Source organism: Sesamum indicum, linkage group LG3 (genome assembly GCF_000512975.1).
Source record: "Sesamum indicum cultivar Zhongzhi No. 13 linkage group LG3, S_indicum_v1.0, whole genome shotgun sequence".
Lineage (NCBI taxonomy): Eukaryota > Viridiplantae > Streptophyta > Magnoliopsida > Lamiales > Pedaliaceae > Sesamum > Sesamum indicum.
Genome location: NC_026147.1, coordinates 24,057,080 through 24,073,433, shown reverse-complemented (window position 1 = coordinate 24,073,433; position 16,354 = coordinate 24,057,080). Strand labels below are relative to the sequence as shown.

The window sequence follows — 16,354 nt, the reverse complement described above, 5'->3', positions numbered from 1 at the left end:
AAAACATAGTAAATGAGAAGTGCCTGTCAGCATAAAGCAAGCAAACCCGATTGATTTGCAGATACCTCTTCACCAAAAAGTAAAAATAAATTAATAATAAAAGAAGCAACAGAAACAGAAACAGCAACAGCACTGTTTGACATCCAGTTTCCACATGTATAATGCGATAGAAGCTAATGTATATAATCACAGACCTACGAGAATGGCTTCGATCATTTTCAGGAGAGTGGTTATATTTACGTCGTTCGGCTCCATCAAATCCAGGAGACAAGTTCTGGTAATATCTGTTTCCCTCACCTATTTCCTTCCCTTCAGAAGCATTCTGTCTGCTTTTGACCAAACTGTCATTCACCGGAGCAACTGGGTTTGCTTCAGTTGATTCGCGGGATGGCTGTCCAGATTGATCTCTAGATCTTGGAGCAGTATAGGCTCTGGATGCAGAATATTCATGATAACGTCCAATATCATGACTAGAATGTTCTTTTCCTGTCAAAGAATTATGTTCACTCAATTCAGAAAAATGTTTGGTCTCTTCTTCCTTATCCCACAATGATTTGCGTTTTCTCCTTTCACCCATAGAGAACCCTTGCTAACAAAATCCTGCAATAGTTGTCTTTGCTTATGCAACAGAATCTGTTTAAAGCAAGCAATATGGACGAATTAGCTCTGATGTTTAATTGAGGATTTCTTATCATTCTTATCTTCTTAGATCATGTAGTCATGAACTGAAAGAAAAATAATGAAACGAAAAATTCCTTTTCGTAACAAATAAAACTTGTGCGTAAACCCAATTTTGGCATTGTTAAGCTTTGGCACCTTAGTCACCACATTTTGTTTGAGTGTTTTGGTGGTGTAAAAGTAAAACAGTAATTGGATAATTAATGCCACATTTTCTGCAAAAGCAACTTTCGCTGAATCTTATATGAAGCTTTGGAACTGCATGTACCTCCTCCAGACAACCACAGCAGAGTCAAGATTGCAATATCATCTAGAAATATACCAATATCACAAGTAAGTTGGGTCCTATTCTGTTTTAGCTTTTCCTAGATAGAGATCAATTAACAAATAATTGTGTTATGTTTTCACTTCTAAGAATGCCTTGATTTTAAAAACCAAACCTTGAGGATATGATAAATATATGAATAGATGAAGACATAAACATCTTTAAGGACATAAACAGTCAGAAATTAGAGATTTTGAACAAGATGCAGTAACAAAAAATATTTGCAGGACATCCTTGAACAAGCCTAACTGCTATGCTCCAAATCTCAGGGAAGTTAGTAATAGTGTTACTTTTTCCTTATCTTTACTGGTTGAGGCACCAGCCATCTCTTTCTTTCTTTCTGTAAAATCAGCTAAGTGGTCACTTCACACAGTAAACAGCAGAACAGAAACCATATAGACTGTAATCATAATGACAAGGGTAATAACTATGTAACCCAAAATACATGGGTCAAGGCACTTGTTAGTTGAGCTGAGTTGATAGGCAATTTTGCCAAAAAGTCCTACCAGACAAGCCTGGTAGTCCCCATAACAGGATTAAAAAACTCTTGTTCAGCCCAAGCCTCAACCACCAAAACTTTATCATATTGAAACCAAATTTGAACAATTCATGTAAAGAAAACCACATTAAAGGACATGGTGCAATAAAACACTTTTTATTCAAACATCCACTTAACTTTAATCTTGAGACAACCTTCTAAATTTCTAAGCTACTCTTTTGGAAATTCAATGTGAAATGCAGCATTAATTAAGTCATGCAAACTCGTTTCAGAAAAAATCTAGTAGATCACCACTACATGGCACGATCTGAAGCAACCACATATACGAAATAAGCTTTCTGTCTCACAGAACCCGTTAACCACGAAAAACATTCTTTACAGAATCTAAAAAATATTCATTCCCTGGTTTATGCTGCAAACATAAAAACCTATGAACCCTTGCAAACACTGTGGCCCCTCTAAATGCCTCTTCCTGCAAACAAGGCAAAGGCCCCAACTCTAGCCTTAAGGTGAATCAATTCCCCAGTGACGGGAAGCTTTCTGTACACTGACTAGGGATCTGTAGTCATAGACCAATATACCTAAGTAGATTCTTATATCCCAATTCTATGACTAGGGTCACTGCATTCGGATGATTATTAAGCTTGCTTTTTTACTTATCAGGAGTCTGTGCCTAGTCTTACCCCATGTGAAAAGATGCTAAACTTTTCATTTTTGGTCAAGTGAAAATGTAGACAAGATTGTCAATGTTCCCCATTAGAGGATGCTATTCAACCCCATTCATAACATGTGATTCTCCTGAGTTTAGTTCAGCAATGATAATTTGTTGAAGTTGTTCTCACAAACATGCTTAATCCTAATGAACGCACAAACTAGTTTGTTATATTTGTTAAGTGAAAGAATTATAAAATGGGTCAAACATCAAGGAATATCACTTTAGGTGGCTGCCTAATAGGCAGCAGATCTTAAGTGGCAAATCAGCACATGTATGCTTGTACCACCTTCTCCAAAGTTTCAGGCAGTGGTGACAATATTGTGCATCATATCAAGGTGAATGAGGCCAATAACAGAATAAACCATCTACTTTGAGGGAACATCCACCATCTTATTAACTTTAGTACTTGGCCACAAGTGAGAAGTTGGCATCTTTCCAAAAATCCCGAGCCCAGGGAAATGTTAAACTCAGGCTTTAACATGCCAACACTTTAGTAAACTTTCTTTTGAGATCAACAAGCATTCATAAATGCTGTTGGTTATGGATATTGAACCAAAAAGTGTTTGCGGATGATGCCACATGACTTGAAGGACATAATGTGTCTCACGAACCAGCCATCTACATGTGTAAAAAACCAAAAGGAAAATGGGATCAAAGAACTGTTCGAGTTATGAGCAAGTTGCACTTGAATTATCAGATTTATGCAAAATATGCTTGCAGATGTGTAACACAATTTATAAATAAAAGAAAATTTCGATTTTGGATCCAAGTTAAGTCATCTAGCAAGCACCGTACCTTTATGGACAAGTTAAGAGAAGCAACAAAACTTGAAACCAAACAAATAAGCGTAAAGCAAGAAATATCTAATTCCAAATCTAGCTCAAAATTCAGACTCTTTTAACTCCATGACTGATCTCAGAAAACCCAGAACTCGTTAGCTCAATCTTTACGAAAACGCGCATTAAAATCCTAATTCAACATAAAATCAAATAGCCAAAAACAATTCAACAGAAGCAAACAAAAAATTCAAGAAACCCTAATTAAGACGAAGAGAATGCCCAAAAACACCAACCTTTGAATCGAGCAACCAGCGCTGCAATCGCGAGCGAGCTTGGAAATAACCCGGCCAACAGAAAGAGGGCTACGATATGATTTACAGAAACAATTGATTTGAGGTAAGTGGAAGTCCTTGGTCTTAGGTTTTATCAGTTTTATGTTTGTGTAAGGAGGTTAAGTATAATGTGGATTCGGACGTTAGTGTGAAGGAAACTGCTAAATATTCTTACAATAAGCGACTCGCTAAAAAATGTCCTTCCTACTCTTTCTTGGCTGCAATCTTGTTTGTTCCGGGCTGTTACGGTTATAAATTCCTTTTTTCTAAAATAAATATAATATTTACTTTTGCATTAAAATGAATTTTTCCCAAGTTAAATAATTACAAAAACCCAAAATTAACTGATTTTTTTATTACAACAGGGAAAAAAATAAGAAATATATATAAAATTTATTACCTCTTGGACATAATAATCAAACAATCTTGCAAGAAAATGATATAGTTTTATTCTATTTATTTATGGACATCACATTCTTTTTTAAGCCCTGAATTTTATTTAGATTGAATTTTGCGCGAGGAAATGAGGGCGACAACCAGAATGTGAAGACAGAATAGAACAAAAGACCAAACGCATAGCAGCAGCATTGAAGTTCACAAAAGTGCAAACCAAGAAAGGCAAAAACACTCGGCAAATGAGTTGAACAAATAAATATTGTCAACTTCAGGTGTACGAGACTGACTGCAGAGTTTTAGTGCTCTTTGTTGCTTTCTCCGAACTGAAGTAGTCCTGAAGAGCTGTCATCTCAATCTTGCTGGATTTTAAGCTCCTTATTGCCTCCGCGGTAGCTAATGCCCCAGCCACTGTAGTTATTATAGGAATCTTGTAAGCAAGAGCCATTCTACGGAGCTTCCGCCCGTCAATTTGGTCGAGCTGGTCGCCCGAACTTGTAACCACCATCATTTGAATTTGGCCGTTGGCGATCATATCACCAGCATGAGGCCGGCCCTCATGCATCTTCAGCACCCGCTCGACTGGAAGACCTTCCAATTCAAGAACATGAGCCGTCCCAGATGTTGCTATGAGTCTGAACCCGACGCCCAGAAAAGCTCGGGCAATGGAGGCAAGATGGGGTTTAGTCAGGTCATTTAAGCTGAGGAAGAGAGTTCCTGATAGTGGTGGCTTCTGTCCTGCAGCTATTTGCGCCTTTGCAAATGCAATGGAGGACTCAGAGTGAATACCCATTACCTCACCGGTGCTGCGCATCTCAGGTCCTAGTAGGACATCAGCCCCTTGGAACTTCTCAAACGGGAGAACGGCTTCTTTGACAGAGACATGTGCTGGTATAACCTCCTTTGTGAACTGCAGGTCATGCAGAGACTTTCCCGACATAACCAGAGCAGCGTATTTAGCCAGTGGATGACCAATAGCTTTGGACACAAAAGGGACTGTCCGAGATGCACGAGGGTTCGCCTCCAGCAAGAAGACATCCCCAGAAGCTGTGATTGCATATTGACAATTCATCAACCCACACACGTTTAACCTCTTTGCCAGTTTTGTAGTCCAGGACCTAATTGTTTCCAAGCATGACGAGGATACTGTTTTTGTGGGAAGCATGCATGCAGAATCACCGGAATGGACTCCAGCCTGTTCAATGTGTTCCATTATTCCACCAATCACAACATTACCATGTGAGTCCGCAAGTGCATCAATATCAATCTCAATGGCATCAGATAAGTATTTGTCGATCAAAACGGGACGCTCTGGGTCCACCTCAACTGCAGTTTCGAGATAAGTCACAAGCTTCTCGTCACTATAAACAATCTCCATTGCCCGACCACCCAAAACATATGAAGGTCGAACTACTACTGGGTAGCCAATATCTGCGGCAATAGCAAGGGCGTCTTTTTCACTCTTTGCAATTCCTCCTTTTGGCTGCTCAATCTGTAACTCCGTCAAGATGGCGTTGAATCTCTCCCTATCCTCAGCAGCATCTATAGAATCAGGGGATGTGCCCCAGATGCGAACAAGTCCAGAACCACTTCTGCACTTGGGCTTCCACTCATCTAGATATTGCTGAATAGGAAGAGACAATTTTAGTGGAGTTTGGCCTCCAAACTGCACAATAATACCATCAGGTCCTTCCAAGTCAATTATGTTAAGAACGTCCTCAACTGTGAGGGGTTCAAAATATAGTCGATCACTGGTGTCATAGTCAGTCGACACTGTTTCAGGGTTCGAATTCATCATGATTGTTTCATAGCCTGCATCCTATAAAACAGACAAAACAAACTCCAGAATTATAAGGAAAGTATAATGATAACTAAATAATTGAATTATAAATAAATTAGTCAAACTGAAATTTCAATTAATTCAGAAGTCTACTCTGCCCTCTGTTCCCCCTTGAAATTGCCTTCATGTTAGTGCTACACAGATAATAACGTCATAATGTCCTAGTAATGACAAAGCAACGGAACTTTATTTAGATGGTAAGGAGCAATATTTGAATTGAAGTGTAGTCGGGTCTTCGAAGAAACCAGTTTCAGCCAAGTGCTCCATATACTTACCACTAAGATTCAAGTTTAGAGTTTAAGGATCTAACAGCACACATCATAAAAGGTCAACCAAATGGAGCACATGAACTATAGGATTGACACTTTTTGGGGGGGTTGGGACTTGGGGCTGTTGGTAGAAAATAGAGGAAGTGATAGTAGATCACTGAGCAATTAAAATTGCACAAACCTGAAGGGCAAAGGATGTATGGCAGCAGCAATAATCAAATTCAATACCCTGTCCAATTCGATTTGGTCCTCCGCCTAAAATCAAAACCTTTTTCCTATTGGTAGGAGCTGATTCACACTCAAATTCATAGGATGAATACATGTAAGGAGTATCAGCTTCGAACTCTGCAGCGCATGTATCAACTCTTTTATATACTGGTTTAACGCCTAAAGATAACCTCTTTGATCGAACTTCTTTCTCAGTGGATTTTGTAGCAAAAGCTATCTGTTTATCACTGAACCCTCTTCTCTTTACTTCCCAGAAGTCATCCTTTGTCAACTGTGACAAATTCCATGCAAAGAGATATTGCTCCACATCTACAAGTTCTTTAAGCTGAGTGAGGAACCATTTATCTACATAACTCAACTCGTGTATATCATCCACCTTCATTCCCCTCTTCATTGCAGCATATATGGAATGCATACGATCTGGACTAGGTACCCGCAGGCTGTATTTTAGTTGTTCCCAATCCCAGTCAAGTTCCTTGACCTTTGCACAACCCCATCCAGAGTAGCCACATTCAAGGGAACGCACTGCTTTCTGAAAAGATTCTTGAAATGTCCGGCCCACAGCCATGGACTCGCCAACAGACTTCATCTGAGTAGTCAGAATTGGCTCCGAGCCAGGAAATTTCTCAAAAGCAAATCTGGGTATCTGCATTTGGAGAGAGAGAGTATATAACACTTCGAATTTATTGAATAAAACAAGAAGCCAAAATATGAGCAGCAAGCTAGGGATTAATGGAAAAGCAAAAATTATAATACCTTGGTTACAACATAATCTATGGAAGGCTCAAAACTTGCTGGCGTTTTCTTTGTGATGTCGTTGGGAATCTGATCCAGTGAGTACCCAACTGACAACTTAGCAGCCATCTTGGCAATTGGGAACCCAGTGGCTTTCGAGGCTAAAGCTGATGATCTAGAAACTCTGGGATTCATCTCGATTACCATCACTTCTCCATCTTCAGGATTAACAGCAAACTGAACATTTGAACCACCACATTCAACTCCAATTTCCCTGATAATAGCAATAGAGTAATCCCTAAGTCGTTGATACTCCTTATCCGTCAAGGTTTGGGCAGGAGCAACAGTGATAGAGTCTCCTGTGTGGACTCCCATAGGGTCGATATTCTCAATCGAGCAAATAATAACCACATTGTCAGCCAGGTCTCTCATAACCTCAAGCTCATACTCTTTCCATCCTAACAAAGACTTCTCCACCAAAACCTGAGATGTAACACTAGCCGCGAGCCCTGACTTGCAAATGGCTTCAAACTCCTCCCTGTTATAAGCTATCCCACCTCCAGTGCCACCCAACGTGAATGCAGGACGGATAATCAAAGGGAACTCCCCAATTGAATTGGCAATCTCAATACATTCTTCCAGTGTTGTCCCAATCCCCGATGGAGGCGTTTTGAGCCCAATATTTTTCATTGCCTGCTTGAACAAATCCCTATCCTCGGCCTTCTTTATTGCATCAAGCTTTGCCCCGATCAGCTCCACCCCATATTTCTCAAGTGCGCCACTCTCTGCTAATGCTACAGCGAGATTAAGTGCAGTCTGTCCGCCCATTGTCGGCAACAAAGCGTCAGGTCTCTCCTTCTCAAGCACTTGCTCAACTAATTCCGGCGTCATTGGTTCAATGTAGGTCCTATCCGCCATCTCAGGGTCAGTCATTATAGTAGCAGGATTTGAGTTAATCAGGATTACCTCATAGCCCTCTTCTCTGAGGGCTTTGCAAGCTTGTGTGCCCGAATAATCAAACTCACAAGCTTGCCCTATGACGATAGGCCCTGCTCCCAAGATCAAAATCTTCTTGATATCAGTTCTTTTACCCAAGTTTTGGGTGCTGAAAGCCCCCCCATTCGACAGATTACCACTATTCTTAACATCTCCACGTTCATTTTGGGACTTTGCAGAATTCAATATCAACGGCCGGGAGGAATAGTGGATACTTTTGCCATTCCTTTTTGAGGCTAGTCTTCTTTGCTGGAAATGAAGCGGAAAAGGCCTTGCTGCAGGTAAATATCGATTGGTTTGAATAAACTTACATAACGCATTATTGCATTGATGCACGCTGTGACTCATCTTCTCTTAACTACCACCTCTCTCTTCGTATATTTTCCCCAAAAACCAACAAACCTGCAAAATATCCAGAAAATGGAAAGCCCGAAATTACTAACAATACGTTCATACAGAAATTCGGCGAGGCAGCAGCTCAAAATAGAATAAATAGTACCAGGCAGCTGGCGGAGAGTCTGCACTGTGGGAGAATGAGGCCCCTCGTTCCAGAATTGATGAAAATAACGCCAAAAAAAAATCCTCCGCGGAGGCTAGGGTTTAAGGGATTTTGTAATTCAGTGCAAGTGTATCCACTGGCGTGTACGTGCGTGTGTAAGAAATGATCAGTGTGCTGTATATATATCTGAGATGCGAAGAGATGACAACCACAAATAAGCAGCCGCCGAGGGTTCGTTTTAGTGTAGGTTTACTGTATCTGTATGTGTATGCAATCCCTAAAAGGAGCCGGCTGCCTTCATTTTCGGAAAAATAAAAATAAGAAATAAGCAAATTTTTCCTTTCTAGCTATTTTTTTTAATGCAAACTAGTAAGTATATTACCTTCTATGGGTTCGCATAATTTTTTAAAATATAATATTTATTTTTTGTGAAGTTCAAAATTATCTAAATAAGATAAAAATACATGATGAAAAAACTATCAAAAAATAGTTATGGAAGACCATAATCGGTAAAGTTAAAAATAACTAATTAATTCAATTTTTTTTGAAAAAAATAACGTAATTTGTTTCTTTATATTAAAATTTATCATTGTCTTACAATCTTACATACAAAAAGTGTATGGTAACTTTTTTAATATATTAATTATCAATGTATATTTTACTCAAATTAAATTAAAAGGCACTTTGTAGAATATATATAATGTTGATAATGATGATTATATATACATGCAAAATAAATACAAAATATATTATTTCAATTGACAATAAACTTAAATAAAATGGGAATAAATTTAAATTTTGAGTACATGTATATATGTGAATAAACAATCAATCAAAATTGAAAAAAATTTAATTTTAATATATGTGAATAGAAAATAATTGATACGATCAATTGAATTAAGAGATGAATTTTTGTTAATAAAATAAGGTAATAGTATTTTTGAAAATTTTATTTATAATATTTATTGTTTCGTTAAATTTAGAAACATGAAAATTTTATTTATAATATTTAGGTTTTCTGGCTATGATGAGAAATGAAGTAAGAGCAGTAAAAAAGCACCGTATGAGAGTCGAGGATGAGGACTTTCATGCCAGAAATGTCATGTAACATGCGATTGATGTAATCTCGTACTGCCGTTATCAGCACCATTTTTTCTTTTCCAATACTTATTCACTTCGACTATCGATCTGATCAGTTTATCCGCCCAATCTCCGATTACAGGGTTTAAAAATTGGAAATAGGAAAATTCAGAAGAGATTTGAAACGACAAGATCAAAAAGAGGAACAAGAAGGAAGGAGCACGAACTTTCCCACGACGTCGTTGTGAACGAAGTAGCCAGACCGGGTTCTGATTTTCCTTTTTTCTTTTCATCTTTTAATACGTGAATCGGCTCCGAAGCTAAGTTAGCTGAAGCTCACATGTCATAGATTTGAGGGTACAATACCATTGGGGTTCTTGAATTTAGTATTAATTGCATTGTCCTTTCTATTTACTATTGCAATATCATCATTCAATCCATGTGAGCTTCAGCTAACTTAGCTTCGGAGCCGATTCACGTATTAAAAGATAAAAAGAAAAAAGGAAAATCAGAACCCGGTCTGGCTACTTCGTTCACAACGACGTCGTGGGAAAGTTCGTGCTCCTTCCTTCTTGTTCCTCTTTTTGATCTTGTCGTTTCAAATCTCTTCTGAATTTTCCTATTTCCAATTCTTAAACCCTGTAATCGGAGATTGGGCGGATAAACTGATCAGATCGATAGTCGAAGTGAATAAGTATTGGAAAAGAAAAAATGGTGCTGATAACGGCAGTACGAGATTACATCAATCGCATGTTACATGACATTTCTGGCATGAAAGTCCTCATCCTCGACTCTCATACGGTGCTTTTTTACTGCTCTTACTTCATTTCTCATCATAGGTTTCATCTCTGTTAGGCATTTATGTTTTATTTTTTTCCAGAGCTAATGTTTATATGGAAATATTGGGGCTTCATTGGTTATGGAGCGGTTTTGTTCTCAGACTTTTGATATTAGAAACAAGTATTAGAAGCTTAGAAAGCTTTTCTTGCATTGGATCAACACTGAAAAGTAGAATTTTCTGGTATTGTTTGTTTTCTGGCGGTGACAGAATTATGGGCTACTGCGTGCTGAAAAATCAGCTTAATAAGAAGATCCCTGTCTGTAAAGTGGAAGTTAGACTTTTTGCTGGTCTTGTTCTGGGTATTTTATGTGATAATAGAATTATTATGAAAGTAGAATGTGTACTAGAACTATCACAAAGAGAACACAGTTTGTCCTTGGGGATTTGACTTTTTTACTGCTTGGTGGACGGTGTTGTGTGCCAATATATGATTTTAAATTGGAATAATATCAGGATTTTCGGTTGAATTAAAATTCTGTCATGTATCTTATGGAAATCAATCATCTCCACTGGGAGCTTATTGAAAGTTTTAAGTTTATCGGGGTTCTATCATATGTGAGAGCACCCAATAATTTAAAACTTGAATTTTATTGATTAGGGAGAAAGGTGTTACCCAGAAAAGTTCTTCAACTGTTTAACAACAAATAAAATGATTTCGTGCTCTATAATTATTATCTATTCATTTCTTGGATCTTCAATGTGTTGCAGGTTAGTATTGTGAGTGTAGTATATTCACAATCGGAGCTTCTTCAGAAAGAAGTATTCTTGGTTGAACTTGTAGACTCCATTTCCATGTCAAAAGAACCCATGTCACATCTTAAAGCTGTTTACTTTCTTCGTCCAACATCTCAAAACATCCATCTCTTGAGGCGTCAACTGACTACCCCTCGATTTGGAGAGTACCACCTCTGTGAGTATTATTTGTTGTACAGTACATGATAGTCGCAGCAAAGATCACAGGAAATAATTTAACTTTTGCTGTCAGAACTTCACTTAGATTTTACTCCATGCTGTTGTTACAATTTTCAGGTTATGCGTATGAAATGTTTCATGGCATCTAACTTTTATTGGTGCTTTCTGTGATAGAATTATTGACTTTCATTCTGTCTGGTCATGTTGTTTACAGTTTTCTCCAATATGTTGAAAGACACTCAGCTTCACAACATAGCAGATTCAGATGAGCACGAACTTGTTCAGCAAGTGCAGGTAAATGCGTTGGTCTTTCCTGCTTCCTCTTCATGAAGAACTGCTTTTGTCTTTCTTCTCATTGCTTAAAGAGTTAGATTTTAAGCTGTTCTTTTAACTGGTCTACACCACAAATTAGGCTGGAATTTTGAGAGCCATATATTTAGTTATAGTTGTAAGCTTGTAAGTTATTGATTCTAGTTCAACCATTTGGTTTTGAGACTCAGAGATGAACATTGGCTATGGTTATTTCCTTGATATGCAGGAATTTTATGCAGACTTTGTTGCAATTGATGCCTATCACTTCACTTTTAATATTGCATCAAACCACATGTATATGCTCCCAGCTGTGGTGGATCCATCAAGTTTACAGCAGTTCTGTGACCGAGTGATTGATGGAATTGCTGCCATCTTCTTAGCCCTAAAACGAAGGCCGGTTATTCGTTATTCACGGACATCTGATATTGCAAAACGGATAGCACAAGAAGCTTCGGTGAGACACCTATCACATGGCTCATTCAAGAAAAAACTGTAACTGTCATGTGGTTGCTTCAAGAAAATTCAGTCCTTAAGACCCAAATTTCCCCTAAGTTATCATATGCTTACTGAACTCTCTTTCTGAAATTATGCTCAGTCTTTGTAATTGTAAAGGTACCTTAACACTGGTTTTGGTTTCCTTCTCTCCTGCTACTGCAGAAGCTAATGTACCAGCAGGAAAGTGGTCTTTTTGATTTTCGACGAGCAGAAGTTTCTCCACTGTTGCTAATTGTTGATAGGCGGGATGACCCTGTCACTCCTCTGCTTAATCAATGGACATATCAGGTTATGCTCTTTTTCTCCGTAAAGCAGAATTCTTTTCTTATGATAATTCAGATGCTGAAGATGGCAACTCATTTGTATTGTTATCCATAGGCAATGGTTCATGAATTGATAGGCATTCAAGACAATAAAGTAGACCTCCGAAACTTTACAAAGTCATCAAAGGATCAAGAGGTTGTTCTTCTTTTTAATGTGAAGTGTCTTTACTTTATGATTTGCGACACATGGTGAAATTTGAAATTTTCAGCTTCTTACTGTTGCTCTCAGGAGGTTGTACTGTCTTCTGAGCAAGATGCCTTTTTCAAAGCCAACATGTATGAGAATTTTGGCGATATTGGAATGAATATAAAAAAAATGGTGGATGATTTTCAGCAAGTTGCAAAAAGTAATCAGAATATTCAAACAATAGGTTCGTTCTCGTTTATCTATGATTTGCTAGAGAGGTATTTCGTCATATGTTCTGTCCGTGGGTATATAGTTATCTAACTTTTGCAGCTGGTGATGATTTCAGAAATGTTGACACATGTGAATTTGTGCAGAGGATATGGCTAAATTTGTTGACAACTACCCAGAATATAGAAAAATGCATGGCAATGTTTCCAAGCATGTGACATTGGTTACGGAAATGAGTAGGATTGTTGAAGAACGAAAGCTGATGTTAGTTTCGCAAACAGAACAAGAATTAGCTTGCAATGGTGGGCAAGGGGCTGCCTTTGAGGTAATGCGGTACTCTCTAGTATGAAATTATAAATTTGCTTCTTAAATTAATAGGTGGTAATTTTTAGATGCTTGTTTAAACAATTCTTTTGCCGTGGACCATCACTTCATCTTTAGTGTAGGGCAAAACTTTATGATGGATTGGTGGAAAAATACGTAAAGTAGATGAATGTAGCACCTCTGAGTGAGCTAAAGAAGTTGCATGAGTATTTCGAAACAGTTTACATAGAATAGAATTTCGTTAGAGATTAACATATACTCCACCATGGTGTCTATGGTTTCCATTCTATCGATGATTGAAACTCAACAATTCAATATTGCCTGGTATTTGATTGCATTTTAGACACTTCTCAGCCCAACTGAAGAGGACTCATAAGAGCAACCTTTGTCTTTGGAAGAAAAGAAATGATAGATATATGATCTAATATCGTCGTGTTAGATAATGGGCCAAGAATCTCGTGAAGATTGTGGTTGAATGAAACCTTCTAGAATTAATTAGTTTCAGGTAATGAAACTGATTAAATTGCTGAATGATCCAAATTCATGAACTATAAAGAACGTGCCGCAGTTTTTTGTAATTATCTTTGTTGACTATTGCAATAAAGGCTTTAACAATGCATATATTGGCCAAATGAAGAACGATTGAGAAATAATAGTGTAGGTTACAATGATATGCAACTCTGGGAGTTAATAATACAGGCTTTGCGTTGTTTCTATGTCAAATTGACGTGCAAGAAAGATCATTGGTTCTGTTAACCCAATACTTAAGATGATGCCACAATCTATTCTATCATATGGCTAAAGCATTGGGGTTGTGGAATAAAGTGAAAACTGATGCAAGCAAACACATGATTGTATGACCTTTCTGCAAAATAATATTAGTAAACCATTTTTCCTTGAGATCTCAGGTTCTGCATTAGGACACTTGGGAAGCCTTTTCTTAGATGATGTTTTATCTGGTCTTAGCTATTTTGATTCAGAGATGAATATCTATGTAGTTGTCTTTTACCTTATGCAGGCTGTTACGAATCTGTTAAACAATGAGCATGTCTCTGATATTGACCGTCTACGCTTGGTAATGCTGTATGCTTTACGGTATGAGAAGGAAAGTCCAGTTCAGCTGATGCAGTTATTCAATAAATTGGCATCCTCTTCTCCCAAGTATAAGCCAGGGGTATGCCATTTTTCAACTATGTATTTAGGTTGTTCAATTTTTATAAATTCTCGATTGCTCAGTTGGTATACCCACTCTATCCTACTGCAGTTTCCCTTTAAAAATTAATTTAGAGGATAAGTTAAATTTTGTTCAAGGAACTGAAGATAACCAAGAATATGCGCCTGTTTTCCTTATGGATGCTTGTTATCTTTGTCTACTGTTAGTTAAAAGCTATCTCGCAGGGGCTCAATTGGACAGGAAAAATTATTCTGTTCTCTACTCAATAGCGCTAAAAATATGCATGACATTCTCTATGTTGGATTGACAGCTTGTTCAGTTCCTCCTAAAGCAAGCAGGGGTTGATAGGCGAACTGGGGATCTTTACGGAAGCAGGGATCTATTTAACTACGCACTTAACATGGCTCGTGGCCTTAAAGTTCGTCTATAAATCTTTGCATCTGATTTTGCCTAAACCTTTGGTTCTAGGTGCTGAAAATGAATTGTCATGCTTTTTCAGGGGGTTGAGAATGTGTATACCCAGCATCAGCCTCTGCTATCTCAAATAATGGAGAGCATTGTTAAAGGGCGCTTGAGAGATGTAGACTACCCTTATGTTGGAAATCATTTCCAGCAAGCTAGGTGAGAATTTTAAAGGTTTTTCTTTCTTGAAGTTGTGTGCCTCCACTTGAGGCTTATAATACTTGTAAAGCAAGTATGAAGTCTGGATAGTTGATAATTGAGCCATTGCACAATCTTTTTAAATATATGTAGCACAAAATCAATTTTTTTCATTTTCTATATGATCATCTTCTGATATATTTCTTTGACAGGCCACAGGATGTGATTATTTTCATCGTGGGTGGGACTACTTATGAGGAGGCACGCGCTGTTGCTCTACAAAATTCTACTAACTCTGGAATTCGTTTCATCCTTGGCGGTTCTGCAATCCTCAATTCGAAGAGGTTTGTATGGCTTTAGATGATTCAATTGCTTTTACAGAGCTACCAAAAATTGTACTCTATTTGAGAAGCTGCTCTTCAAGTACATTAAATTTTGCTAAAAATTTATCATACCTATACAAATAAAAAGTTTCAGTTTTTCACTGTTAAATTTCTCTAAGATATAATTTCCAGTTTAATGAACTGTCGAAATTTTTTCTGTCTGGTCAAAGTGCAGGTTCTTAAAGGACCTTGAAGAAGCTCAGAGAATTACCAGGACCAGCGCCAATACGATTTGAGAAATCTGCTAGAAGGCACTTCACCTCTTGGGATACATGTAAATTAGCAGTACAAAGGATTTTGCATACTTCAGCTCAGCAATATTCTTGGATTTGAACTGTACAGAAGCTTGATCATTGATGATAACTCTAGAGCCAATCTATATTGATTCATGAGAAGTTCTGTCGGCTGATCAACTGAGGTATGGCTTAAACCAAGTTAACCGGATGAAAATGCTAGAGATACAAACGATATTATTGACTTTACTCTCTGAGATGGTTTTAGCTGTAGTATCTTTTGCAGTTTAGCGCGATGTTTATTCTGTACGTAGTTGTAATTGTACAATTACTGGTTTCTTGTTTATACAAAAAGTTGTTCCTGCAGTAGAAATTTGTTTGTTCTAAGACATATCTGTTGGTCGCTATTCGCTCAATCTTATGTTTACTTCACAGGACTTTAAGAATAGCACTTCTCATCAATGTCCGACTTACATGATGGTAATCACCAGGATGCTGCAAGCCTATAATGGAAAAATTGGACCGATAAGTGTATTTCATAGAGATAAGTCCTTTATAGATGTGAATATTAAGATATATAATGCCTTGTGTCACAATTTTGTGGTGAGATGGGCAAAGTCTCCTCTGATGTGTTCCATCCGTTTCAGGTCAATAATAATATGGGTGAATTAAAACAAATCCTCTAAGTTTGTCATAATTAAAATACTCTTTTGTTGTTTGAGAATTGCAAATAATTTTTAAAATAAACGACTATCTAACAAATATTCATTGTGATAATTTATTTTAGGGATTCAAGAGATTCTTTATAATTTTTCAAACAATGAATGACATTTGTAATTACTTTAAATTTTAGGAGTGTATGTTGTAATATGTATATATTATTTACTGGGTTGGAGGAATGAAATAGATATCTTATCCGAAACTCAGCACTGACTCATTCTTACGCGTTACAACCCTTAATTCGCATTTCTTTGTCCAAATCAAATTTTACTTGACAACAAAGTCTCAAATTGTTGCTTTCTCCAAATTATTAA

At 37.5% G+C, this 16,354-nt stretch overlaps 3 protein-coding genes across 6 annotated transcripts in view; 1 reads left to right on the top strand and 2 right to left on the bottom strand.

Moving 5' to 3' along the window:
* LOC105159413 (zinc finger CCCH domain-containing protein 55-like) overlaps positions 1 to 3,544 on the bottom strand; it is a 6,762-nt gene extending 3,218 nt beyond the window's left edge. The window contains exons 1-3 of one of the 4 annotated variants that reach the window (XM_011076472.2): positions 3,290 to 3,544; positions 2,504 to 2,835; positions 195 to 633 (exon numbers count right to left, since the gene is read on the bottom strand). In XM_011076472.2, coding sequence (XP_011074774.1) covers positions 195 to 577 — 383 coding nt within the window. In that variant the 5' untranslated portion in view covers positions 578 to 633; positions 2,504 to 2,835; positions 3,290 to 3,544. Of the gene's footprint in view, positions 1 to 194; positions 2,836 to 3,289 lie in introns of all 4 variants that reach the window. The other 3 variants (XM_020692558.1, XM_011076471.2, XM_011076473.2) reach the window with 3 other exon arrangements.
* LOC105159412 (carbamoyl-phosphate synthase large chain, chloroplastic) lies at positions 3,853 to 8,572 on the bottom strand. Its single transcript, XM_011076469.2, has 4 exons — positions 8,289 to 8,572; positions 6,815 to 8,191; positions 6,012 to 6,704; positions 3,853 to 5,540 (listed from the first exon to the last, which is right to left on the bottom strand). Exons 2-4 carry the CDS (start codon positions 8,135 to 8,137, stop codon positions 3,993 to 3,995), a joined length of 3,564 nt encoding a protein of 1,187 aa, XP_011074771.1. The 5' UTR covers positions 8,138 to 8,191; positions 8,289 to 8,572; the 3' UTR covers positions 3,853 to 3,992.
* LOC105159411 (vacuolar protein sorting-associated protein 45 homolog) lies at positions 10,001 to 15,693 on the top strand. The gene is made up of 13 exons (XM_011076468.2): positions 10,001 to 10,169; positions 10,918 to 11,119; positions 11,336 to 11,415; positions 11,660 to 11,887; positions 12,091 to 12,216; positions 12,307 to 12,387; positions 12,481 to 12,622; positions 12,753 to 12,931; positions 13,949 to 14,104; positions 14,415 to 14,522; positions 14,604 to 14,725; positions 14,917 to 15,048; positions 15,263 to 15,693. The coding sequence occupies exons 1-13, from the start codon at positions 10,080 to 10,082 to the stop codon at positions 15,321 to 15,323; spliced, it is 1,707 nt and encodes a 568-aa protein (XP_011074770.1). The 5' UTR covers positions 10,001 to 10,079; the 3' UTR covers positions 15,324 to 15,693.

Excerpts from the sequence above, each read along its gene's own strand:
- LOC105159412 (XM_011076469.2), bottom strand. The coding sequence starts at position 8,137 with ATGAGTCACAGCGTGCATCAATGCAATAATGCGTTATGTAAGTTTATT. Across the intron at positions 6,705-6,814 it reads TAGATTATGTTGTAACCAAG|ATACCCAGATTTGCTTTTGA; the intron begins GTATTATAATTT and ends CTCCAAATGCAG. Across the intron at positions 5,541-6,011 it reads ATACATCCTTTGCCCTTCAG|GATGCAGGCTATGAAACAAT; the intron begins GTTTGTGCAATT and ends TCTGTTTTATAG.
- LOC105159411 (XM_011076468.2), top strand. The coding sequence starts at position 10,080 with ATGGTGCTGATAACGGCAGTACGAGATTACATCAATCGCATGTTACAT. Across the intron at positions 12,623-12,752 it reads TCAGAATATTCAAACAATAG|AGGATATGGCTAAATTTGTT; the intron begins GTTCGTTCTCGT and ends GAATTTGTGCAG. Across the intron at positions 14,105-14,414 it reads CTCCCAAGTATAAGCCAGGG|CTTGTTCAGTTCCTCCTAAA; the intron begins GTATGCCATTTT and ends TTGGATTGACAG.